The sequence below is a fragment of the Dioscorea cayenensis genome, unplaced genomic scaffold (genome assembly GCF_009730915.1).
Source record: "Dioscorea cayenensis subsp. rotundata cultivar TDr96_F1 unplaced genomic scaffold, TDr96_F1_v2_PseudoChromosome.rev07_lg8_w22 25.fasta BLBR01001055.1, whole genome shotgun sequence".
In the NCBI taxonomy this organism is placed as follows: domain Eukaryota; kingdom Viridiplantae; phylum Streptophyta; class Magnoliopsida; order Dioscoreales; family Dioscoreaceae; genus Dioscorea; species Dioscorea cayenensis.
The window spans coordinates 13,071-39,005 of record NW_024087446.1 but is presented as its reverse complement, the minus strand read 5'-3'; the positions used below and the strand labels follow the sequence as shown (position 1 = coordinate 39,005).

The following is a 25,935-nucleotide window of genomic DNA, read 5'->3' as shown; positions in this document are numbered from 1 at the left end:
AAATCAACAACTAATTTAGCATATAAATTTTAGCATCTTCAAAGTTTTCTAAAAACTAGAAAAAAAAACAATTAAATCAAAACAATAAATAAAATAATTATGCATTTTAGATCAGATGTCAAATAGCAACAATATATATACCAACATGAGAAAATGCAACAAATGGAACTCATGCTCATTTTTTTTTTTGGTTTACAAACCCTGGCGTGGTTCTTTTTGCTTCATTACAACAAAAAGAGCAATGCATTGGTTCCTTTAACTCTATATTGCACCAAAAAACGATTAAAGCCATCTTGAATAAGATGCTTTACTTTCTCTTTTTCCTTTATTTCATTTGTATAATTTTAAAATATTCAATAGAGTTGATCATTTATTTAATTGTTTTCCCTTGTATTTTTAGAATTTTTAATAAAATTCCCACTTAACATAGAATGAAGAACATGATATTGTTTTATTGAAAAATTCTAAATCAACAACTAATTTAGCATATAAATGGATGGGGTGATATAATGTGATGGATTTTATTATTTCAGCATCTTCTAAGTTTTCTAAAAACTAAAAAAAAACAATTAAATTGAAAAAAATAAATAAAATAACTATGCATTTTAGATCCGTTGTCAAATAGCAACAGTACATATACCAACATGAGAAAATGCAACATACGGGAATCAATTTAAACATTTTAATACAATAAAAATGAAAATTAATTAATTTTAAAAGCAAAGGTATCATTATGAATAATTTTTTTTCTTTTTCATTTTTTTGGTGGCAGACTATAAATATAAGGCTCATTCTCAATGTTGAAGTTCATGATCATATTCTCATCATTCAAAAAATCAAATAATAATTAGTGAGGTTAAGTTGTGAGAAATATGACGGACATTGTGAACACATTGTTGGGGGCGCTGTGTACTTGCATGCAGAACCCTGCCGTCCAAGAAAAACTTCGTTGCATTATTACAAGCACAAGCAAATTGTTGGATGATGTGAAGAATGAATTGGAAGATCTGAAAGCCATGGAGAATGGTATCCTCAACATTCAAGAAGAGGCCAATAGGACTGGAAAGCAACTCACACCTCCAGTTCAAAGATGGCTTGACAAGGTATGAGTTTGTCTTTTTTTTTTCATATGACCATATTGCAATAGTTAAAATGTTTCTTTTTTCCATTGCGTATTCTTCAATATAGATTTGATATAATTAAAAAAAGATTGTTAACTCATATATATGATACATTGCATCACCCTTCATGACTAATCATACTTTTTTTATAAACCCAATCATCATTAGGGTCTATCAAAAATAATAAATGGTTAAATGTCAAAAGATGGCGCCTCTCACCTCTAGCTAGCTAGTTTTTTTGTATGTCTTGGTCTTTATATAATTTTTTGTTTCTCACACAAAGTTGAAGTAGAAAAAAGTTAAAGTAGCTAATGAGATATCATAAGTGACATGTAAAAAAACATCTGACATGACATGTGTTTGAGTGTGATGAGGCAAGAATAAGATGTGGCATAATATTCCCCTCTAATTATCGTTAGTTTGTGGCAAGTTATGCCCATCATTTATAAGGGGAAAAAAAAAATTTTTAGATGGATGATGCGGTGTGATGTACCACATATATATTACATACACATCACATCATTGAAATATATCCATACCACTATTAAATAATTTTTTGAAAAATAATTGGCATATTGCCATATGGGCAACATGTTATAAACTTATAAGTTGTACATGCCTAGATGCCTAAAAAAAATGGAACAAATATTATTTTTTTCTTTTTTTTGTCATCTTAGTCTTTCTTTTGCCTGGTTTACTGTTCTCCTCATCTCTGGTGAGAATTTCATTTTTAATTGTTGTTGTTCTTTCGTTTGGTGTATCTGTTTTTCTTAGTTCTTCTCTGTACACTTTTCTTTTTTAATAAATTTGTGGTTTATTCACTTTATTAAAAAAATGAAACAAATACATATTATAGGAGCTAGAATGTTATTTTCTAAAATACAAGGACCAAAATACACTATGAGCTATAGCATAGGTAGTATGTGCACTTAATCTTTAAGAATACATAATACTTATTAATTTATATATATAATTCAATAATAATATAATCAGTTTTATTGGTTTATATGGAAAAGAGAAAGATAATATTTTGATGGTAGGGAAATAGAAAATAATTTATGACAAATAAAAAAAAAAGAAAAATAGGCTCTTAGTTTCAATTGTACGTAGGGAGGAAAACTAACAAAACAGTATTTTAGGGATTTTAATGATTTTATTAAAATTTTGATATATGTCAATTGAACTTTTAAGGGAAAAGCTCTAAGATAGTCCATGTATTATAACCACTCTATCTTTTTGGTCTTTATATTATAAAAGTTACTAATTTGATCCCTCTATTTTTCAATTGGGCAAATTATATCCCTCTACCAAATTGCCAGTTTCTCTATTTGATTCTGACTTGCATAAAATATTAATGAAAAATTATTAAAATGTTATTAAAAACTATTAAAATTTTTAAAAAGAATTTTAAAAAATATTAAAATTTTTAAAAATAAAATTATTTAAAATTATAAAATCACTGAAAAAATCAAAGGACTTCCACATGTTGCCACATCATTTTTGGATCCGGCATGAAACTCCAACCAAAAACTAACTCCCCGATCTATTTTCTCCAACTTAATCCTGATGTTCTCCTATCATGTGGTGCTGGCCGAGATTGGGGTTGACCAAAATGTGCTGGGAATTAGTTTTGGCTTTCGGGTGTGTGGAGCTTTATACTAACAGAGAAGCTAATGGAGGTTTAAAAAAAAAAAAATACTTCCTTGACAAGCTTTTTCTCTTTTATTAATAAATAGCTTACACAAACTCTTTCCTGACAATAATTTTACTTATAGAATAATTGCCCCTCTTTGTCAAGGACAAAAAGCATCAGTGAAGAAATTGTTGGAGGATTAAGTTGAAATCAATTTAGATTCAAAGACTAAAGTGACCTTTCGAGCATACTGAGTATACTATAAGAGTTAAGACATTTAGTATAATTCTTTGTGACTCTATCATTTCACCACAAATATAAGTTTTTTATGATAAAAAATAAATAAATTGATACTATTAATTGAATTTATTTTGATGTCTTTTGTTTATGCTACTAATATAATTATAATTATGACAATTTATTATCTTTCACAATGTACCATTATTAATAGTGTTATAAATTCTTTTGTTGCTAAAGTTTATCACTATCAGTATATTAATAATAGCGCATTTTTTTATCACGAATATTTTTTTATCACATGATATTTTATTTTTTTGCGATGATAATTTTTTTTCAATAAAAATAGAACTAGTTAGTGACCACTAAATGTTATGATAAAAACAAAATTCCCATTATTGTCACTATTATTCATTTTTTTTTTTTGTTTTATGATGTGTCAATATAAACAATATAAACATAACAAGTTAATGATGATATATATCTATCACAGTTAGAGATAGAGCCAAGAATTTTTTCTAGGGGTAACAAAAACAAAGGCTACTGAGTTGTTTAGGTTTTAGTTGGAGTCATAATACAACTAGTAAAATGTCATGCCAGCCAAACAAATTTTTTTTTTTAAACCATATATACCAATTTGTAAAAATTCAGATAACCTAATAAATATTTCTACAAATATTTTTCTAATAAATATAAATTTTTATAATGCATATACCAATCTGTATAAAGTCATAGAGACAGATGAGATATTACTATAAATAGTTTCTTAAAAATATAGTTTTCATACCATATATATATCAATTTAGAAAAAATCAAAGGACCAAACAATAGATTTTTACTAATGTTTTCTTATAAATAAAATTTTTTATTCCATATATTTTAATTTTCAAATAGTGAAGTTTTTTATAAATATTTTCTTTAAAATATATGTTTTTTTATAGCATATATCAATTTATAAATAAACAGTAAACACTTTGCAAAAAGCCAAGGGAATATGGTCTATTTGGTCCGTTCGCTCCATACTTGGTCACATTGTAATTGACAACTATAAATTCATATAATTTGTTTAATATTATTATTTGCAAATAATTTTAAATATTTTTTTATAAATATTCAACCTATATATATTGACAACCCAACAGTGATATTTAACATATCAATAGCATTTACCAAACTAAACTTTGAGACTTCATCGAATGGTAAGGTTTCATTTTTGTAATCTTAGCTTTTTAAATTTAATCTTTCATATTTTTAATTTTATTTATTAATTTATTAGTTTTTAATTACCATTTGTATTTTATTTTTTATAACATATTGTGCTATTAATAAGAAATTTTTATACAAATTATAATAAAAACATTAAAAGATGTATCAAAAGAAATTAATTCTATGCCATTATATATTGCATAATTTTTAATTTAAAAATAAAATAAAATTAGGACTGTCAGTTTTGATTTGTAATTTGCAAATCAAGTCAGAACTGTTAGTTTTAGATAAATAACATAGCCCACAATCAAGTCTACCTTCTAGAAATAAAATATTCTCTGATTTGTTTATATGTAAATAGTTATTAGGGTTTCTAAATATGATATAGCCACTCACAAATCTAATGATACAAGGTTATATATCTAGTCCTCTATAAGTCAACCATCTTAGATTTTCCATAGGCATTTGAAAAGATCAGAATCAATCTTCTCTTCTTCATCCGATCCTTTTCTTTTCTTGGCTGACATTTCATGAGTTTATATATATATATCATCAACAAATTAATTCATCATCTTGAATTTTTCACAAAGAATATATTTTACTTTAACTCCTAGAAAATATGAGCTTAATATCTATCGTTCCAAATTCTTGACCCATAAGATTCTTTAAATCTTTAGGCAAACTTGGATTAATTCCATGAAGATATAATGGTTATCAACATAGAGTTAACAAATAAAAAATTTTAGTTTTCTCATACCTTGATTTTGAGAGCATATCTATGTGGGCATCTAGTGAATCCATTTTCTTGGAAATACTTGCCAACTCGAATATTCTATGCCTTTAAAAACCCATTTTACTTCAATTGTCTTTTATATTTGAAGGAGAGTTGCCAATTCTTCATCTATTACACTCCTCCGCTACTCATCTTTTGCAATATTTTAAAAATTTATAAGCTCGCCTCACTCTCCTCCTATAAGTAACTCAAAAGAATCTTTAAAAGTAATGCTACAACTAATTTAATTTATCATTAAGCCCCACAAAACTTTTGTCACTCTTTAATTAATTGAGATGTGGGTAAAGGTTTTTTTTTTGGGCATTAATGATAATCTCTTTAACTCCTTAAGAACCAATAATAGCTCTCATCTGAATAGCCCCAACTACCAAATTTTCTTTAGTGAGATAAGGATATTGGAAAGAAAATGAACCTTTGGGTAGGTCCATTGCTTCACTAAATAAACTAGATGGCATACCATTTTGTTTGAAAATAAATGTAATAGGCACTCACAAACAACTCAATAGATACAGTAATATATGCACACAATAATGATTCAGAAGAACATGATCAAACTTCTACATGGATTTTTCACTTATTTAGCTTGTTTATAAGATCATAACTATTTAGGTATTTATAGTATTTGGAAACTCATCATTTAGGTATTTATATATTTACAGAAGCATTGGGTTCTCTTTGTGCAAAACTATACAACTTATTCTCCAAACATTTATTTCATGTACGTGAAAACTCGTCAATTTATCATTTAGCATATAGATCTTAATCATTCAGCATCACTTAGTTTTTTATTTATTTTAGAGTCATTTAATTTCTCATCAATCCCACTCACAAATAGGCACACCTAGGTGAGAAATATAATATGATGATTCAATTGAAGGATGACTACAACAACAGAGGTTGTCTTGTTGGGAGTTGTTCCCTCAATTGTTGGGCCAAGTACAAGATTAGCCAAAGATCAATCAAGTTACTCAAAGAGATCAAGAACTTGAAGACCGAATATGATGCTTTCAAAGAAAAAACAGAGGCACAACCTCCAAGAGCAGTTAGGGAGATCCCAACTTCATCAATTGTTGTGGGCAAAATTATCAAGTTAAATCTTGAGAAAGTTCATGGTTACTTGGCAGATGACAATGTATCTATGGTGGGGATTTGGGGCATGGGAGGGGTTGGAAAGACAACTCTCTTGAACGAAATCAATAACTCATTACTTGGTGGTGATACTAATCTAGGGTTCAAATATGTCATACCTCTGGTGGTTTCAAAAGAACCTCAATTTGAAAAGCTTCAAAAGGAGATATCTATAAGGTTGGGATTGCAGCCCCCTCATTCTGAGAAGAATGATATATTTGAGTTTTTGAAGAAGGAGGACTTTTTGATACTATTAGATGATATGTGGAAGGCAGTGGACCTTCCTGAAACCCTTGGTATTCCACTTCCTCACCATCAAAGCCAAAGCTGGGAAGATAGAGGTCAAAGGTGCAATCACAAGGTGATCTTCACAACCAGAGAAGATGATGTGTGTGCTCGTATGAAAGCTGACAGGAAGATCAAAGTTGAATGTTTGGATGGAGAAGAAGCATGGCATCTTTTCAAGCAACACGCAAATGAAGAGACCATCAATTCCAATGCTAGTATTAAAAAAATTGCACTGAAAGTTATGGAGAAGTGCTTAGGCTTACCACTTGCCCTTAAAGTTATTGGTGGAGCCATGTCGAATAAGAAGAAGCCTGAAGAGTGGCGTGACATGCTCAGGTCATTAGTTAACTTGGACATCAAGACCGTCACTGGTATGCAAGAATCATTGTTCAACACTTTGAAGCTCAGTTATGATAATTTGGTTGATGATACTCTACAACAATGTTTCTTGTGTTGTGCTCAATGGCCTGAAGATGAAGAGATTGATTTGTTTAAACTTATAGAGTATTGGGTTGGAATTGGATTGATCGATGACTTCAGAAACATTGGAGAAGCTTTTGATAAGGGATATAATCTCATTGGAAACTTAAATGCAGCATGTTTGGTGGAATTGCACTATAGCTCTCGTGAAGAATATGTCAAATTACATGATGTGATTCGGGATATGGCACTGTGGATTGTCTCTGAGTGTGGCAAGAAAAAGAACAAATGGATTACATGTACAAATGATGGTGATGATTTTAGTCAATCTATAGAGTGGGAAGAAGGTACTTGGAAGGAGACAGAACGAATATTTTTCGAAATGGATTGGGAGAGTGACACAATCTTATTATTAAATAATCTAAATATTGATGCACCAACTTCTCCTCGATATCCTAATCTTAAGAGTCTATTTATTAATGCATCACTTAACAGTTTTGTCACCTATGATGCCGTGTCGTCCTATAATAGCTTCCTAAATATTTTCGTTTATACTCCATCTCTCATATACTTGAATCTATTTGGGGCACCTATCTCTGATCTTTCAAAAGAAATTCGAGTTCTAGTCAATCTTCGTTACCTCAACATCAGCAACACATTCATTTGGTCACTTCCACCTGAATTCAAAGAGCTGAGGGAATTAAAATACTTCATTTGTAGAAATCGCCCAAGTATCAAGGATGGGTTGTCTATATTATCAAGGTTGCCCAAGTTGCAAGTGATTGATCTTTATAAAAATAATTGTTTAGAAGCAGATGATTTGAGTTTATTGAAGACAAGAGTTAAAGCAATTGGTATGCATGTGACCTCAGTTGAGACTCTTGGTCTTTTCAAGCATTTGCCAACCTGGAATTTAAGTATGCATGGACTGCGTCATATGCCTAAACTCCGTTTTTGTGACTTGAGTAACAAACATGGTGGTGAGGGTTTGATGCAGTTAATAATTGAAGATTGTGACTTTGAGGAGTTGTTGATAAATGGCAGTGGGGTCAGTCTAAAGCATCTCGAATTGAGTTTTCTTAAAAAGCTCAAGCAAATCACTTGGCCAGCAGAAACATTACCTAGTGAATGCTTCCCGAGGTTGACATCTCTTTACATTGGTGATTGTGATTCTCTGAGGAGTCTTTCGTGGGTTTTGCATCTCCCATGCCTTAGGACATTAAATTTAGAATGTTGTTCAGCAATGGAGGAATTGATTGACCCTGCAGATCAGATGCAACAAGCTTCATCAAGCCTTCTCACCTTTCCTAGCCTACTATCTTTGCAGTTATCGGGCATGCTGAACTTAGTGAGCTTAAGCACATGTCCATTGGATTTCCCTGTTTTGTCTAGGCTTGACTTGCACGGTTGTCCAAAGCTGAAGAAACTTCCTTTCAAGTCATCCATTGTCAATAATAAATTCAAAATGGTGGACATTGAGGAAGACTTGTGGGAGAGTTTGGAATGGGAGGTCACAACAATCCAATCTCATCTCGCGAAGTTTTTGTAAGACATTATGATTCATGTCAATATTTTAGTATATTATGAAAATTTCATTCAAATCATTGTTAGTTGAAAATAATCTCTATTTTAGATTATGTTGTCGTAGAATATTTTATATTCAGAAGTATTCTGGTTTATAAGAGTTGATTTGTCATTATTGTATAAATGTGTGCATTTATTGTAATATTTTGATTTAATAATAAATTATATCTTTTTCATTTCGCGCTTTCGATCATCATACCTCATTTTTAGGTTAATTATTATTTTTATTTTTAATTTTTTGTTTTTGTTGTATAGTCAATAAACTATCAATTTATCTATATAAGGCCTTGGTTTTTATTATAGCTCAATGAATAATGGTTTGTGCAACACTTTTATTGGATATAGGGGTAATTTTTTTAGGTGGGTACCATACTATGGTCAAATATCACTTTGAACATCAAACTTTAATTTGTATCTTTTCGGGTACCTTACATTAATTTTATTTCGCCGGGTGGTTACCTGATGATTTCAGGCCATGAAATGCTGACGTGTGCACCTGACTTACAACTTAGCATCTTACATGGCACTTGGTTTGCTTACCTGTGAAAAAACAAAGATTTCATAATCCATGTCAGCGCAAGTCATCTACCACGTCATCATCCATTAAACTAGACATAAGCACTCCGTGGGGGAGAAAACCTCTCCCCCTTTCTTCATCCGCTAGCCATCACGGCCACCATTCCAATTATCTAGGGTTTCTTCTCCATGGTCCCCATTCTCGAAGATCATAAAAGCAACCATGATCGCCGACTGGAGAAGGTGGCAAACTCTCAATATGTCAGTCGATTGGCGCTTACGGAGGGCTAAAGATGAACCACCCCGTTACAGTAAGTGCCTTGATGATGGAAGTTGGTGTAGTGATGTGATTAATTATTGATTTTCACATGTAGATGCATCCTAGGTTTTGAAATGGGAAAGTTTAACTTTTCAACATTTAGGGTTTTGCTAATAGTGTTAGGTCTCGAATGCCATTTCTTATTGATTCTATCTGTAGTAAAGAAATAAGGTGTACCATATTATAAACATTATAATGATCCACTTGTCATTGAAAGAGTAGAGCTTGTGTTTTTAGGCACATCTTGAAATTATTTTATCTTGAATTGGAGTGGTCCCCTTCTCTATGAAAAATTGTTTATAGTGGTCCCCTTCTCCAGGAGACAATTTTATTTTTTATTTGGTGAATGTTGTTCTTAAAACTAACATTTTGGATAAATAATTTTCTAGTTTAAGTTATATCCACTTATATGCAGGATACATACATAACAACAAACAAACAAAAAATGTTGTCTTTCATTGTTTAACCATACTATTATTTCTATTGATTACATTAATGACTTGAACATAACAAAATTAATACCTCCAAATGCATATTGATAAGTGAGGAAATTCTTATGGAAGGATATTAACGACATAATGATACATGCAGGTGTTCCTAATGCATAGAGTATATTATTGTTTGTGCTATACTTTGAACAATCTATTGATAGATGCAGGTGTTAAAAAAAAACTAAACATAACTAAGATATTCTATGCATGGTTGTGTTTTTCATGCGTAGTTTGTACCATTGACATTTGAAAATAAAAAAACCAGAGCAATCTATACATGTAAGTGTTACTCATAGATTGCACTCAATTGTAACTTTGCCTATTGATCTATGCATGAAGAAAAATTATTACTTAGAAGCCATGGTGCATAAGAAAATGATTCTTTCTTATGCATTGATCCGGCACCATAGATTATTCTAATTATCAATCAATATAGTTTGTACCATGCTGTTGTTTGTTTTGCATGTGCATGTTTTAATAAAAAAAATGAATGTTTATTATGCATGTGCATGTTTTTAATTAAAAAGAATGTTTATTATGCATGTGCAGTTTTTACAAAAAGAATTGTACTAATACCATTCTATGCATGTTGGTGTTTTATATGTATAGTATACATTGAGAAAAAAAATTCAAGTCATTCCATATAGCTATTTCTATTGATTACATTATTAACTTGACCATAACAAGTAGAGCAATCCATACATAAACTGTTACTCATGAATTGTACTGATAGATTTGTACTCAATTGCAACTGTGGCTATTGATCTATGCATTAAGAAAAATTATTACTTACAAAACAATGCATAAGAAAATGTTCTAACAATTAATATAGGTTCATGCTGTTGTTTGTTCTGCAGGTGCATGTTCTTAATAAAAAAAAATGAATGTTTGCTATGCAGGTGCAAGTTTACAAAAAACTTTTTAATAATACTATTATATTCATGATAGTATTTTTAATGCACAGTTTTTACATTGGGAAAAAATTCAACCCATTCTACATGTTTGTTCTGCAGGTGGATGTTATTAATAAAAAAACTGAATGTTTGTTCTATAGGTACAGGTTTAACAAAATTTTTTAATAATACTATACTATTCATGTTAGTGTTTTTTATGCATAGTTTATGCATTGGGAAAAGAAATTCAACCCATTCTACATGTTTGTTCTGCAGGTGTAGGATGTCTTTGGCAACAATGCAAGTTTAGATATTTTCCTTTTATGTATTTCATGCATGTTGCCCTTTATTTTTATTTTTATTTTTTGTGGCAGCAAATGCAAGTTGCTTTTTCTTTAGCCTATTTGAGGATATCTTTTGCATTTTCTTTAATGTATTTGAATAAAATTGCCTTGTCTTTTCTGATATAATAACTGTTATATTTTTATTTGGTGGATTTTCTACATTTCAAGTTAAACATTTTGTTAGAATCAGACTTGGCTATGCACTATCTGATTTATTTTTCATTAATTTGCTTTCAGCAACTAGGGCTGAATACTTTGCAATAAAGATGTTTTATACAATTGGAGAATTACATAAGTTTGATGACCAGAGATTTGGCGGACATGTGGATTACTGTTCAGTGGATAGAATGTCTTTGTTAGAGCTTAAGAGTATGGCAAGAGAAATGAACTTGCATGTGGAGGGGTGCAGCTTTTGGTGGTTTGACCTTGCAAGTAATAAACCAGGTTTGAGAGAAATAAAGACTGATCAAGATGCAATAGAAATGGCTTCGAGTGTTTGCAATACTAGGCACATTAACATTTATACCAAGGTTTGTAAGCTACTATCAGAAGAAGAAAATTTGAGAGTAATGAATGTTGCTTTGGAAGGAAATGTAGAACAAGTGGGGATGAAAAAAAGCTAGCATGGATGGTAATTCTAGGATTTTAGAGAAAATTAGGATTGGAGATGTGGATGCTTTAATGGAAAGAAAAGTAGATCTAGTGGTTGTAGAAAAGGCTGTCATGGAAAAAACTTTCAGGTTTAAAGAGGAAATTGATGTTGATCTAGATAAACACATAGAAGAAACAATAGAAGAAAATGATAACATTGAGGATGTAGCAGTTAGGAATGAAAGATTGGGATTGGAGGAGGATGAAGAGAGTGAACTGCATGATTCTGAATATAGCTTTAATAGTCAGGAAGAGCAAGTGGATGTAGATGATGTGAGCATTCCTATGTCTACCACAAATCCACGGGGGGAGAAAATGCAAGTAGGCAATGAAGATGAAGATGATGATGCCCATTCAGATTATGGTGCATCAGAGGAACTACATTCAAATTATAGCACAAATGAAAAGGAAATGAATCCATACAGACCTAAATATGCAGAATTCAGTGAGGATTATGATATGAAGGATCCCCATTTCATGATTGGTATGAAATTCAGCAGTTTCAAGCAGTTTAGGGAGGCAGTCAGGAACTACGGGCATCAAAAATAGATGTGTGATGAATTTTAGGCCTAATAAGAAGAAGAGGTGTAAGGCTTACTGCAAAAAAGGCTACCCATTCTATCTTTGGGCTTCACTAATGGTGACAAATAGGAATACAATTCAGATAAAATTAGGTGTTCTGAGGCATGAATGCAGCAGAGACCACAACATCAGACATGTGAGTGCACACTGGATTTCCCACAACTACCTTGAACAATTTAGAGCAAACCCATCATGAAAACCTTCTGGGATAATTCAAGCTATCAAGAGTAACCAAAATGTAGACATTAGCAGGCTCAAGGCTTGGAGGGCCAAATCTATTGCTTTAAGGTATTGTTTTGATCTTTTCTGTATGTTTTTTTAGAACTTGTCCTGCTGCAATGTTATTATTTTATTTAATTTTAATGTGTCTTTGAATTTTGTATGATATAATGCAAACAGACTTCTTGATGATGATGAGAAATATCATATGAGTAGACTGCATGATTATAGGCTTGAATTGTTGCGAACACACCCTGGATCAACCATCAAATTTAGATGTAATGAAGGTAATTTTGAGGCCATGTACATCTGCCTAGCACCACTTAGAGCTGGTTTCAAAGCAGGATGCAGAAACATGCTTTCTCTGGATGGGTGCTTCTTCAAAGGTATGTATGGTGTGCAGCTGCTTGTAGCTGTTGGGATAGATACAAACGATTGCATCTATCCTACAACATGGGCTGCGGTGGATAGAGAGAACTGGGAGAATTGGACCTGGTTCTTAGAACTTTTAGCTAGTGACTTGGAGATAAACAACAATTACCACTGGGCTTTCATGAGAGACAGACAAAAGGTAAACACTTTCGCTTTCTTCTATATTTTTATTACTATGAAATCTCAAAGCTAAATTTATTTTTCCTCTCATGACATTGCACTATATGATTTATTCCCTGATAGTGAACATAGGTTTTGTGTTAGACATATTCACACAAACTTCAAAAATAGTTTTAAGGGAAAGGCCCTTAAGGACCAGCTTTGGAGATGCACTAGGTCTAGTTATATCCCAACCTTTAACAAAGAAATGGAAATACTCAAATGTATGTCTGCAGAAGGTTATGCATACATGAAAAATATAGATGCACATCATTAGAGTAGGGCATATTTCCATGGCAAATTTAAATGTGATATGTTGCTAAATAATTTGTGTGAGTGTTTCAATAGTCAAATACTTAAAGCTAGAACAAAGGGAATAATAACTATGAATGAAATGATTAGAACCAAATTAATGGTTAGAATACAAAAAAAGAGAGATGTCATGAGAGGATGTAAAACCATGCATTGTCCTAGAATCATGAAAAAAATTAGAGAGAGCTAAACAATTAAGTTGGTCTTGTCAACCCACATGGTCAGGAGGGGATAAGTATCAAGTTAATAGCAATGATGGTCAGTTTATAGTTGATACCAAAGATAGGACATGTACATGCATAAGGTGGCAGTTAACCGGGATACCATGCAACCATGCAGTATTTGCCTTGTATTATAACAAAAATAGCCCTGAGAACCAATTGGATGATTGCTACAAGGTTAGCACATTTTTAGCAACATACAACCATATCCTAAACCCGACACAAGACAAAGATTGTTGGCCCAAGAGCAATCAAGGCCCAATGATTCCACCACAGGTTGTACATAAGAAAAAAGGCAAGAAACATTGCTTAGGAGAAGGGAGACAGGTGAGGAGGTAATTGGTTTCACAAAAGGGAAGGTTAGCAGAAAAGGAGTTAAAATGAAGTGTAGTATATGTGGTGTTCAAGGCCATAACAAGAGGTTTCATGGATTAAAGGTATTGGACTTCCTGATTAAATGCAATTCATTCACATTGCTTATTGTTATTATTATTTTTTTCTCCTTGAATGATGAGTTTGAGTTTTACATGTGCACATAACAGATGGGGCAAGAGCAAGAAAGCAGTGGACAACCAGATATGCAACACTATCATGCAACAAATGAGGTAAATACCTACCAAATTAATAAACTGGATAATTTTAGACCTAATTAAGGATGTGATTCAATCTTACATGTGCACCTTATAGGGACATGACCAGCATGGCACTAAAGAACCAGATGGACAATGCAATCAACAACTAAATGAGGTAAATGAATATTTAAATTAAGTACATAAGTTTAAAAATTTCATACTTGTTGGTATTAATTTCCTATACTTTCTATTAATTTTTCATGATTAGTAGGGTGATAACAATGGCTCCATGGAAGAATCGGCTCCTCAGGATCTAGTAGGGAACATAGTGTTTGAAAATGACCAATCACAACCCATGTCACAGGTTTGCCCAATGTGTGGTACATAATAATTTTTTTTATGGATTGATCAATTGAAGTAACTAGATTGTAAGTGTTAAATTTTGTATGCATAGAGAAATGGCAAGAATTGGCTTTTAAGCAATAAATTTTTGATGCACATAACAATAGGCATAATTGGCTTTTTAGTATTAAATTTCTTATACACATATCATTATGCAGAAATGGCTAGAATAAGATAATTTTTTTAATGTACAAAACAATAGGATCAATATACACAATAGGAACAAATGCCTTCTTTATACATGGAAAAATAGGCAAACTTAAGCACTAAGGAATTAAACTTACTTGTTTAACAGATCATTGATACTCATGATCATGCACTCCATATACCTCTAGCTGGAGAAGGAACTATGATAAACAGGGCAAGAAAGAACAATAGAAGAGGAAATGCTAAAGGCAAAAGGGAAGGAAATTCCAAAGGCACAATTGAAGCAAATACTAAAGAAGCAACTGACAATAATGAACCTGCAAAGGAATCAAATGCAGCTGACATGTTTGTGGAGAAACATCCAAAGAAAAAACCCCAAACAAAGCCCCTATCTGTTGTTGTGAAGAGAAGGAAAATATGGGTTCTAGCAGGGGATGCAAGTGGTTCTTCATCCATTACCCATAACAAGAATGCTTAGATGCATGAATTATTTCTTCAAAGCTCTGTAAACATGTTGTCATGTTCTAATGGGTATATGTTTTGAAAAATACTGATTACGTGCTAGTTTCTTATCTATTCACAATTTTTGTAAAAATACTGATCTTTACAGATGGACATAGGTACATGTGAATGGTGTTAACAACTTTCAATGAACAATATTATGTTGCAAATTACTATAATGGTGATTGTAATAGTTTGTGATGTCATGCAAGTTTCCAGATGGAAACATCATAGATGTAAATTTCTAGTGCCAGTTAAATGTGCACATTGTAGTATTTCTAGTGTCATTTCTAATACAGATTATAGTGCCATTTAAATTTATAATGGGTGTAAATTCCATTATTATGTTGCACAGGTTCATTATTATCTTGATTATGATGGGGTGTAAATATATACACAATTTCTTCTAAAGGACTACCTCATTTTTTATTTATGTGTATTATAGTGATATTTTTTATGTAAATAAACTTTGGAAAACATTGCATTCTTTCACCATTTCAATGGAAATAACTCCAAAGATTTAAAAAAAAATAAATGAAACTTTTGCAAAAACAAATATCTGAAATCATTCAAAGAAAAATAACTTCAACCACTATGCTCAACATTAACAAGTTCAAAACTTTTTCTCTTCTTCCCAAATTAACATTATAGGAAAAAAAAACAAATTGAAACTCTGCAACCCTCTTTCCTTTTTTAGGAAATAGGAAATCATTCACAGGGCCATTACCATGTTGATGACTTTGTGTATGATTTTATCGAAAAAATTGGTATGAATTACAATATTTTTCAAGTTGGTGATATTGCAATCTATATATTTGTGGACATTATTTATAGGTTATTTATTTTTTAAAAATTTAAAATATACTGATAAATAAATCATTAAGGAAAAATCCAAAAAAGTCTATTTTTTTTTAAAAAAAGACATATAACTATATTATAAAGGGTAATTTTCTCTATTTACATATCATTCATATCATATCATGTCATTATCCGGTCCACTTCAAACATAAAATAGGATAACAAAATACTATCTAATGGTTTATCCGGTGCGCATCAAAATGAAGATAGGATATAGCTTATCATGCCCATATCCTTTACTACTCATATCCAGACATTATATCATATCCGTTTCCTATCCTGTCCACCAAACGAGCCCTAAGTATCATATTAATTAGGTTAACTTTTAATTTTATTATTAAATTAATTATTAAAATTATTATTATATTTATTAATTTTCATTATATTTTGTAATTTTGAAATATAATTATAAAATATATAAAAATTATTGCCAAGAGATTTTTATATCCGGAAGTAATTATCTTGTCTATAAGAATTGATTTTTATTATTGTATAAATGTGTGATACATTTATTGTAATATTTTGATTTAATAATAATAATAATTTATTATTTATTTATTTAATACACTATCAATTTATCTAACTAAAAGGTCGGAAGCTAGAAAATCAAAACATTATTGATTTTTTTACTGTATCTCAAAGACAAATGTTAGGTGCAACAATTTTATTAGATATAATAAAAATTCATAATAAATTATAGTTAAGTTTTTATATTTTTTTTATTTTAACTTATATTGGAAAAGCAAGATAATCAATCAAATGAATAGGAAAAAATGAATCAATTGCACTGTAACGGATGATCTGAAATCAAACCTGTTCCCCATTTGCATCGGCTCCGGATCATGGTCCTTTACCCCTTGTTTGGTTGGAGGTTTTTAGAGGGGTGAGGAGGAGTTAGGAGGGGTGAAAGTTGTTTAGTTGGGGAGTGAGGAGGAGGAGGAGGAGTTTGGAGGGGTGAAAGTTGTTTAGTTGGGGGAGTGAGGAGGAGGAGGAGGAGTTTGGAGGGGTGTTTCACCCCTCCAAACCCCTCATATCCCACCCATCCAAATCGGGGTCTTTTGGAGGGGTGGGATTATTAAAACAAATTTTGATGTTTAAATCTTTATGAAAAGACCAAAGTATCCTTTATCAATTTGAAAAATTACGATAATATCCTTTTTAAATCTAATTTCATAATAACAATTATTATTATTATTATTATTATTATTATTATTATTATTATTATTATTAATGATAAACAAATATAAAAAAATGAGTTATACAAATAATATTATTACTAATATTAATCTTAATTTTAATATTAGCAAAGTTTGTACAAAATAATCTTTTAGATATGTATAAAAAAGTATTATGATCAATTTTATATAAAAGGGCAAATTAGTAAAATACATATCAGATCTCTCCTCACTTCTCCTCACCCCTTCTTCTAACCAAACATTACCCCTCCACACCCCTCCATTGAACCAAACATAAATTTTTTTTCAAACCCTCCATACTCCTCCCCTCCTTACTCCCCTCACACATCCCCTCCCCTCTCCCCCACTGAACCAAACGAAGGCTTAATGTAAAGCACGCCATTTGATTTTATTTTTGGTAAAGCATGTCATTTTAATAATAATAATAATAATAATAATAATAATAATAATAATAATAATAATAATAATAATAATGCATGCCATTTTATTGTTTTTTGGTAAATCATGTCATTTAATTAATAATAATAATTATAATAATAATTATTATTATTATTATAATTTTGATATAAATATATTTTGTAAAAATCAACAACATTAAATAACAGGTAAAATAGTTCAAAAGCTTGGAAAGAAACTTTGTTTAGTTTTTTTTTTTAACTAGTCAACACTTTGTGCCGATCTAGCATTTAGCAAGGTGGTTCATGACAATTTTGTGGTATTAGGTTATTATGATAAATGTAAAAGAGATATAATTTTTTTCATGTACCCTTCTTATTTGAATATCCTTCAGTAGTAATTTTTGTATAATATTAATTATTAAAGTTATAAATAAAAGAGCAAAAGACAAGTATGGATTGATCCTTTTTTTCAAAAAAATTAAAATAAAACTCCCAAAAATTGTCAATTTGTGGGTTTTCAAAAAGAATTTTTTGTTTTGAAGGACTAATAGTAATTAACCAGAAGAAAGGCCCATAAAAGGTCCACATCCATGAAGCCCAATGGGAAGGCCCATATATATTCTGGTTTCTTTAGGATGTGCAGCAAGTGTGTTAGTGGGTTTCGGCTCCTGCGATTTTTAGGGTTTTAAGAAAATTTTTTAGGGTTTTATCAGAGCACTTTGGGAGGAAATCCGATGGCTGGGATGGAAATTCCGCAGGAGCTTCAGCGATTTCTTGAGGTTTGATTCATCTTCCTCCTTCTCTCGTTGTCTGTCTCTCTGGGGTTCGTTGTGGGTGTGGGTGAAGAAGAGAATGGGGGATTTGCTTGCGGAGCTGGAGCATCTACTCCGATCGGTATGAGAGATTTCACTCAAAATCTCATAATTTGACGTTTAGGGTTTCAATGTGGATTTCGTTTTTTTATGAATTTTGATTTTGGTGGTTTGTTTTGATGGATGGATGTTGTAGGAAGGGATGACAAGGGAGGAGGCTATGTTCTTCAAGGAATGCAAGGATAGAGCTATCAAGGATTTCACTGTTGGTGCTTGTGCTTCTTCAGCCATTGCCTGGATCGGTATATGCTTTATACATAGTTTCTCGATGAAGAAATAAAAAAAAAATTACCTTTATGTAATACTTAATGCTATGAGCTTATGTGAGATCTCTAAAATTTGAATTTTTTTTTTTTGAATATGTTTGTAATGCAGCATCTAGAAGCTTGGTTCCTTGGCATAGGTTTAGCCTTTCAGCTGGTGAGTTCATGAATCATTCTTCTAATTTTATTTAATTTTTCACTAAAATTGGCTCATTTTTTCTATGTTTTTCTATTGTAAATACTTAAATTCACCACCTTTTTTAAAGGGAAAAAAGACTGATTAGTAGTGTTGAAATATTGGTGTTGTAGTTATTTCTTGTAGCTTAAATTACTTGAGCTTGTGAATTGTCCAAATAATTACATTTGTGTATATGTGTGTGTGTGGCTTCAAGTTATTGTGTTCGTGAAATTTGATTTGTATGTGAGTGGAACTTCAGTTAATTGTGATTCATGAAGTACTCAAACAAATTACATTTTTTGTTTGTCTTTGCGTGAAAATTCAAGCAATTGAGCTGATGATATTGGATATATATCTGTGGTGCTTCAATTAATCTGGCGCATGAATCATCCTAATAATGTTACATTAGTGTATGCGCATGTGGAGCTTTAATTAATTGACTACATGAATTATCAAAAAGAAAAATAGTTACATTTGCGTGTGTGTGCGTGTGTGGATGGAGTTTCAATTAATTGAGCTTATGAATTATCAAAAGACTTACATTTGTATTTTTGTGTGAGAGGCTTCAAATTGTTAGGTTCATGGATTATCCAAATGATCACATCTGTGTGTATGTCAGTGTTCATGTGTGCTTGCATGTTTGTGTGGAGTTTCAATTACTTGAGCTCATTAATCGACAAAATGATTAAATTTACGTTTTTGTGTGCTGTGCTTCAAGTAAATGGGTTCATGGATTATACAAATAATTACTTCTGTTGGGCTGTGTGTGTGATAGCTACTAGCAAATAATTCTGTAAATGGTTCAGGTTCTGGTATGCTGGCAGGAATGTGGAGGTTTAATCATTCATTGGATGCTTGTGTGGATAAAATTCTAGGGCGTGATTGGGATCGCATGAAGTTGGGTTTGGCAGGCATGTAGGTTCTTCTCAATTTATACATTTATATTCATGTAGATATGTTCTTGCATTGTGCCATTTGCAAATGTGCCCTTGAGTAGAGCTCTCCAATGCACCATGTGGCACACTTAGATTTTGTCTATCTGTGCACTCGCAAATATGTAATGCCAGCACCTCCTGGATATTTTGGAAATTTTTGGTTATCTTTGTGACTTTCTTCTATTTCTCTTAGTAACTCTATAACTCTAGTCTCGATTTAAACTATGATTTATTTTCTACTGAATATCTGGCAGTATTATCACAAGAAAGATTGAATTTCTGTGTGTTACATTTATGTTTGAATGTTCAATTCAGTATATTTGCTGAAAGAAATGTTTATTGGACTGAATGCATGGCATTTTTTGCAGAATCATGAAGAGGCATATGTATAATCCATCACGTGTGAAACTTTTAAGTAAACATATGTACCCAGAGGAGGTATTCAATGACTTGAATCCTGATCGTGCTTTCACATTATGGCGGTTCCGGAACATGTATGCAGAGGGAAATGATGTTCAAAAGTTCCAATACAGTAAAGTCGAAAATTATAAAAACTCCACCGCAAAGGAGCAGCCCAAGCAAATCATCGTAAGTATTTCACTCTCTGATCCTGCCTGACATGTTTAACTTCATTTTTTTAGAACAGTTATTAAAACTTCTTACCTTTGGAATATAGAGCAGCCAGGGTAGTGAGATGATCGCAGATCCTCTGGATTGCATCTTTGGTGATTTGGAAAGTGGCAAGGAAATCTCTCATTCAAACAATGTCAGCAAGCGATCTAGAAGAAGACTACGTGGCCATAAGAGAGCTCATCGCCATTACCATCATCATCATCGTGAGGCTAACCAAATGTAAAATTTATGGTAGAAGGCATAAAAGAGATCATGTTTGTCATCCAAAAACCAAATATTTATAATCTAAATCTATAATGTGTTTTGTCGGTTTTATCTTTGTCTTTGTCTAGGAATATTCCTCATTGTCTTTCAATTTCTCATGTCTCATATGGTGTGCTACTTCTGCTGATTGTTTTACAAGGGAAGTACCCGATGGTACTGAGGAAATTCTGAATTAACTAAGAAAAAAAGCCTGATATTTTGTGAAATCCCCAAATATTCTGAATTTTAAATCTTGAGATATGTGTGAAGGTTCAAGGTGAATCACGGATTTTGCCATGCATTTAAAGATCTTTATGGGTTGTGAAATACTTACTGGAAGAGAAGACGGGGCTTGTTTAAGTGCAACCAAAGCTACAGTAGAGAGGGAGAAGTGATGAGATGATATTAGCATATGGTTAGATACAGTAGAATTTTAGTTGTATTGTATTTATAAATTTTTGTAATTTTGTATTTGAAGATACAAGAAAGTGTCTTGTTTGATGTATTTGGAGTGCTAGATTATCGGACTTTGTGCTTGGTGAGAGAGAGTTTTAGATTTGAATTTGATAAACATATATTTAATGGTGAAGTTACTTCTTTCTCTGTGATCATTAGGTTTTATTAACAATAGAATATCCTGTTAAATTATGTTAATTATAAAATAAATAACTAGGTATATATTTAATTTTATTTATTTTCTAATTGATGGTTATATTTTTGTTGCTGTGGAATTTATTTCATATGGCTAATGTTTATATTAATTAGTTATAATTATATTTTTTTAGTTCTTAAAGAAGTACAAGGTCTCGTTCTTTTAATCTTTTTATAATTATTGTGACCTCGGAGTCCTTTTTATATTTATAAATTTGTGATGTTAGTTCTCCAGTGTGATGGATGTTGTTTTTAGCAATTAGTTCGGTTCTTATAATCCCTTTATAATTTTTTGTGACGGTTGAGTCCTTTTATCTTTTTAAGTTTGGCATTGTTAGTTCTCCATGTGTGACAGTTGTTTTTTGCAGTTAGTTTTCCTTGAATTAATTTATTCTATATTAAAGCATTATTTAAAAATAAATAAATAATGTAAAAAAAAAAATAACAGATCCGGATTTGATAAGGTATCTAGATCCGAAATCCTGGTCCTTGGTAGAGATGGTAAAAGGCTAAAAAGCCAAGCCAATGTGTGGTTTTTCAACCCAATACATTTGGAACGAGATTTTGGAAAAGGGGAAATCTTTACTTATATATCTATAAATATATATTATTTCATGTTTTTTTAATTTGCAAATCAAAATAAATAAGAATATATCCACTCAATTATAATAATTGTGTGTTTTGCTTATATTTATATATTGTAATAGTTTAATTAAAAAATTAATATTAAAGATATTATTTTCCTAATTTTAACTTATTAATAAGTATTATATATTATAAGGGGTTTGAAAAAAAAATTCTTTCGATTTTTACTTTATAAAAGTGTTTGGTTTAAAGTAGTCTATCGACTCGGTTAAAGTGTTGAAGTGAAAGTTTTAATTAATTCAACTACCAGGTAGAAGTGTTGGAGTGAAAGTTTTAATTGAAAATTTTTAATTTCATATGTTGGTTGAAGGGGAAGTGTTAAATCATTAACATATTTTGTTTGGTTAGTGGAAGCGAAAAATTAGAAACGATGAAAGTAAGATTTCGCAAATCACTTTAGCATTTCACAATAGGGGTGAAATCAAATTACTCTCTCAAATTTATTAGGTTGAGTTTATAATTATTTAACATGATAATTTAAAAAAAAATATATTTTTATGAACAATAAAAAAATTTAAAAAATAAAAGATAATAATAATAAAGCAATCAGTATGGTTTTGGAATAAATAGAGATTCTTGGACTTCTCAAACATTTGCCAACCTGGAATATAAGTATATACCGACTACACAATATGCCCATATATCCTCCATTTTTGTGACTTGAGTTACAAGCGTGGTGAGGGTTTTGTAAGGTTAGACATCACTGATTGCGACGTTGAGGATTTGTTGATAAATGGCAGTGCGGTCAGTGTAAAGTATTTCAAGTTGAAATGGCTTCGAAATCTAAAACAAATCACTTGGCTAGCAGAAACAGTATCTAGTGCATGCTTCCAGAGGTTAGCAAATGTTTCCATTAGTTGGTGTTCATCTCTAAAGAGTCTTTCATGGGTTTTGCATCTCCCATGCCTTAGGAAATTAAGTGTATGTGATTGTTCAGCAATGGAGGAATTGATTGACCCTGCTGATCCAGATGCAACCAGTTTCACCAGGCCTTCCCATCTTTCCTAGTCTACTATCTTTGAAAATCAATATATGGATAACTTAGTGAGCTTAAGCACATGTTCATTCGATTTTCCTTTTTTTGTCTGTGCTTTACTTAGACAGCTGTTCAAAGCTAAAGAAACTTTCTTTCAAGTCATCTATTGTCAATAATAAATTCAAATATGTGAGAGTTGGCAAAGAATTGTGGAATGGTTTGGAATGGGAGGACACAACCATCCCATCTCACCTTGAGCAGGCAGACGTTTCAGTCATGTCAATAGTTTAGTATATATCATACAGATTTGTATTTCAATCATTGTTAGTTGAAGATAATCTCTACTTTAGAAAATATTCTTATAGAGCATTTTGTAGTTGGAAGTAATGTAGTCAGTAAGAATTATGGATTTGCTATTATTTGTATTAATGTGTGAGTTCATTGTAAAATATTTGTGTTCATTCCCTGTCTCCATCCTTTCTCATTTTTAGATGGCCCATTATTTTTAGTCCTTTCCATTTTTTTATAGTCAATACACTATCAATTTATCTTTATAAAGTTGCATGGAGGAAAATCAAAACATCATTGGTTTTTGCTGTAGTTTAATTAATGACTAATGGCCGGTGCAACAACTTTATTAGATATAGATATAGAGTATAAAACACAAGGATGGCTCATTTATAGGTGGATGATCTACGAGTAAAAACAAACGTTTATTAAGGTTTCAGTGCTTTAATTTACAATTTGATGCGGATTTCATTTCTTTGAACCTTGATTTTTGTGGTCTGTTTTAGCAGGAAGGGATGAGGAAGGAGGAGGCTCTGTTCTTCATAGAATAGGAGGATAGTGCTATCAAAGATTTCTCTATTGTGCTTCATTGTGCTTCTTCTGCCATTGCCTAGAATGGTATTTTTTATATATAGTTTCTCAATGAACAAATAAAACCTCTTTCCTTTTTGTCAGAATTAATACTGCTATGAGCTTGTATGAGATTTCTAAATTTTTTATTTAAACATTTTTCAATAGGCATGCAATGCAGGATCTAGAAGATGTTAAGAACCTGGATCATCAACAAACAACTTTGTAATAATACTCGTACTCTAAGACCTCATGTATTTGAAGGGAAAATTCACAAAGTTTTGTAATAAAAAAAAAACAAGAAGCTAAGAACATCACACACACCAGCTTCTCTGAATAACAGAAACAAAACAATAAACAAACACATAACCCCTTAGTTTTGATGAGTCATTCAGTCATTCTACAACGTGTCCAGTTCTAGCTCACTGAATCGACTAACCTGCATTTGCCTCCGACTTACTCTAATCTATCAGATCTCTTAATCTCCACCGTTCACTTCCTTTCTCATCAACTCATCAACTTCTGCCTCAAACTTAAAACAAAAACATTGATGATCACATCTAGACCATCCATTCCATCCCCTCTCAAATTAACCAGCCAGCAACCACTTTACCGAGCTTTCAAATACCTGAAATGACTAAACTACCCTTGATTCACAAAACACTCAACAGATTCTCAAATCACAAAACAACTGACAGCTTCTAAAAACATCTCCGTTTTGCAACCATCTCCTGCCATCTAGTCTTCAATCACACACCAACAGAAGATTGGTCTCTTGACAAGGGTTTAGTCTTTCAGCTAATAAGCTCAAAAACCATTCTTCTAATTTTATTTTATTTTGGCATTAAATTTGACTTTTTTTCCTTTCTATGTTTTGCTATTATAAATGAAAGAAGAATGGTTGTTTCAAAACATATTATAAATGAAAGGAGAATGGTTGGTGTTAGAGTAATATATTACTTGTACTTATACTATATACTTATACGTATATACTTACTCATGTATTCATCCTTCTTGTATTTATATGGGTTGGTTTCACTCTAATGAACACACATTCATTTCTTCATTCATACTTTGTCTATAATGGTATCAGATGTCGGCCGATCTCTGTCGCGTCTTTGTTAACTCTCCGATGAGTTTTGTCTTGCCGGAATTCTTTTCCGTCTAGTCTTCATTAGCTCCCCGTCGAGCTTTGTTTGCTCCCTGTCAAGCTTTGGTAGCTTTGTTAGCTCTCCATTGAGCTTTGTCAAGTCTTTGTTGCCAGCCTTCTTCTTCTTCACGGTAGCTCCAACAAGCAGAAAACCATTGCCAATGTCCTGTCAAGCTTGGTTAGCTTTTTATTGCGCTTTGTTAAGTCTTTGTTATTAGCCTTCTCAGTCACGCTAGCTCCGACGAGCTGCAAACCACAACCGACGTATTCTCTCATTAATCCTCCGCCGAACCAAACCACCCTCGTTGAGTTATCGACAACTCCCAACCTGTACGAGCTCTGCCTGCTGCCGATGATCGCCTGACGATGAGGCCTGCATGCTCTCACCGATGAACAGTAACAGACCAAGAGTAGTGGACCAACAGTAGCCAATCAAGAGACAGCACAACTTTCAGCATATCAAGTTCCCAAGCCCTTGGCATTTTCCCCTTGTTTTAATTATTTGCTTTATTCCTCTCACAGTATATATTATATATTATCCTATATATGATTATATATTAAAAAAAACAAAAATAAACCAAAAAAAAAAAAAATTCTACTTTTCCAGATCAAGTCCCCATGTCAATTAACCGTTTCCTTCAGTCAAATCCCCCCACTTTTTCTTAAAGTAGTATCTATTATTATATATATTTATATATTTATATATCTATATCTTCATATATATATATATATATATATTAAAAAAAAAAGGCACCATCTTCTCCACATTTTCTATCTTCAATTGATGTCAAATTAAATGGTTCCAACTATCGTGAATGGTTTACTACTGTTCGCATTGCATTACTTGGTATGGATTTGTTTATCCCAACCGTCCACCCCTGATGCTTCTTGGACACTTGCTGATTGTC

General features: G+C 31.7%; 2 protein-coding genes across 5 annotated transcripts; both read left to right on the top strand.

Annotated features, from left to right (window-relative positions):
* Positions 1-836: 836 nt before the first annotated feature.
* LOC120255539 (disease resistance protein SUMM2-like) lies at positions 837-8,375 on the top strand. Its single transcript, XM_039263350.1, has 2 exons — positions 837-1,103; positions 5,826-8,375. The coding sequence occupies exons 1-2, from the start codon at positions 873-875 to the stop codon at positions 8,373-8,375; spliced, it is 2,781 nt and encodes a 926-aa protein (XP_039119284.1). The 5' UTR covers positions 837-872.
* A 9,906-nt stretch (positions 8,376-18,281) lies between these two features.
* On the top strand, positions 18,282-21,336 carry LOC120255537. Of its 4 annotated transcripts, none has more exons than XM_039263348.1 (6): positions 18,282-18,517; positions 18,636-18,737; positions 18,871-18,915; positions 19,743-19,851; positions 20,240-20,459; positions 20,548-21,336. In XM_039263348.1, the coding sequence occupies exons 2-6, from the start codon at positions 18,638-18,640 to the stop codon at positions 20,725-20,727; spliced, it is 654 nt and encodes a 217-aa protein (XP_039119282.1). In that variant the 5' UTR covers positions 18,282-18,517; positions 18,636-18,637; the 3' UTR covers positions 20,728-21,336. The 4 variants fall into 4 exon arrangements, with proteins under 4 accessions (XP_039119282.1, XP_039119281.1, XP_039119280.1 ...); XM_039263347.1 differs by having other exon boundaries at positions 18,632-18,737; positions 19,761-19,851; XM_039263346.1 differs by having other exon boundaries at positions 18,632-18,737; positions 20,548-20,819.
* Positions 21,337-25,935: the final 4,599 nt, after the last annotated feature.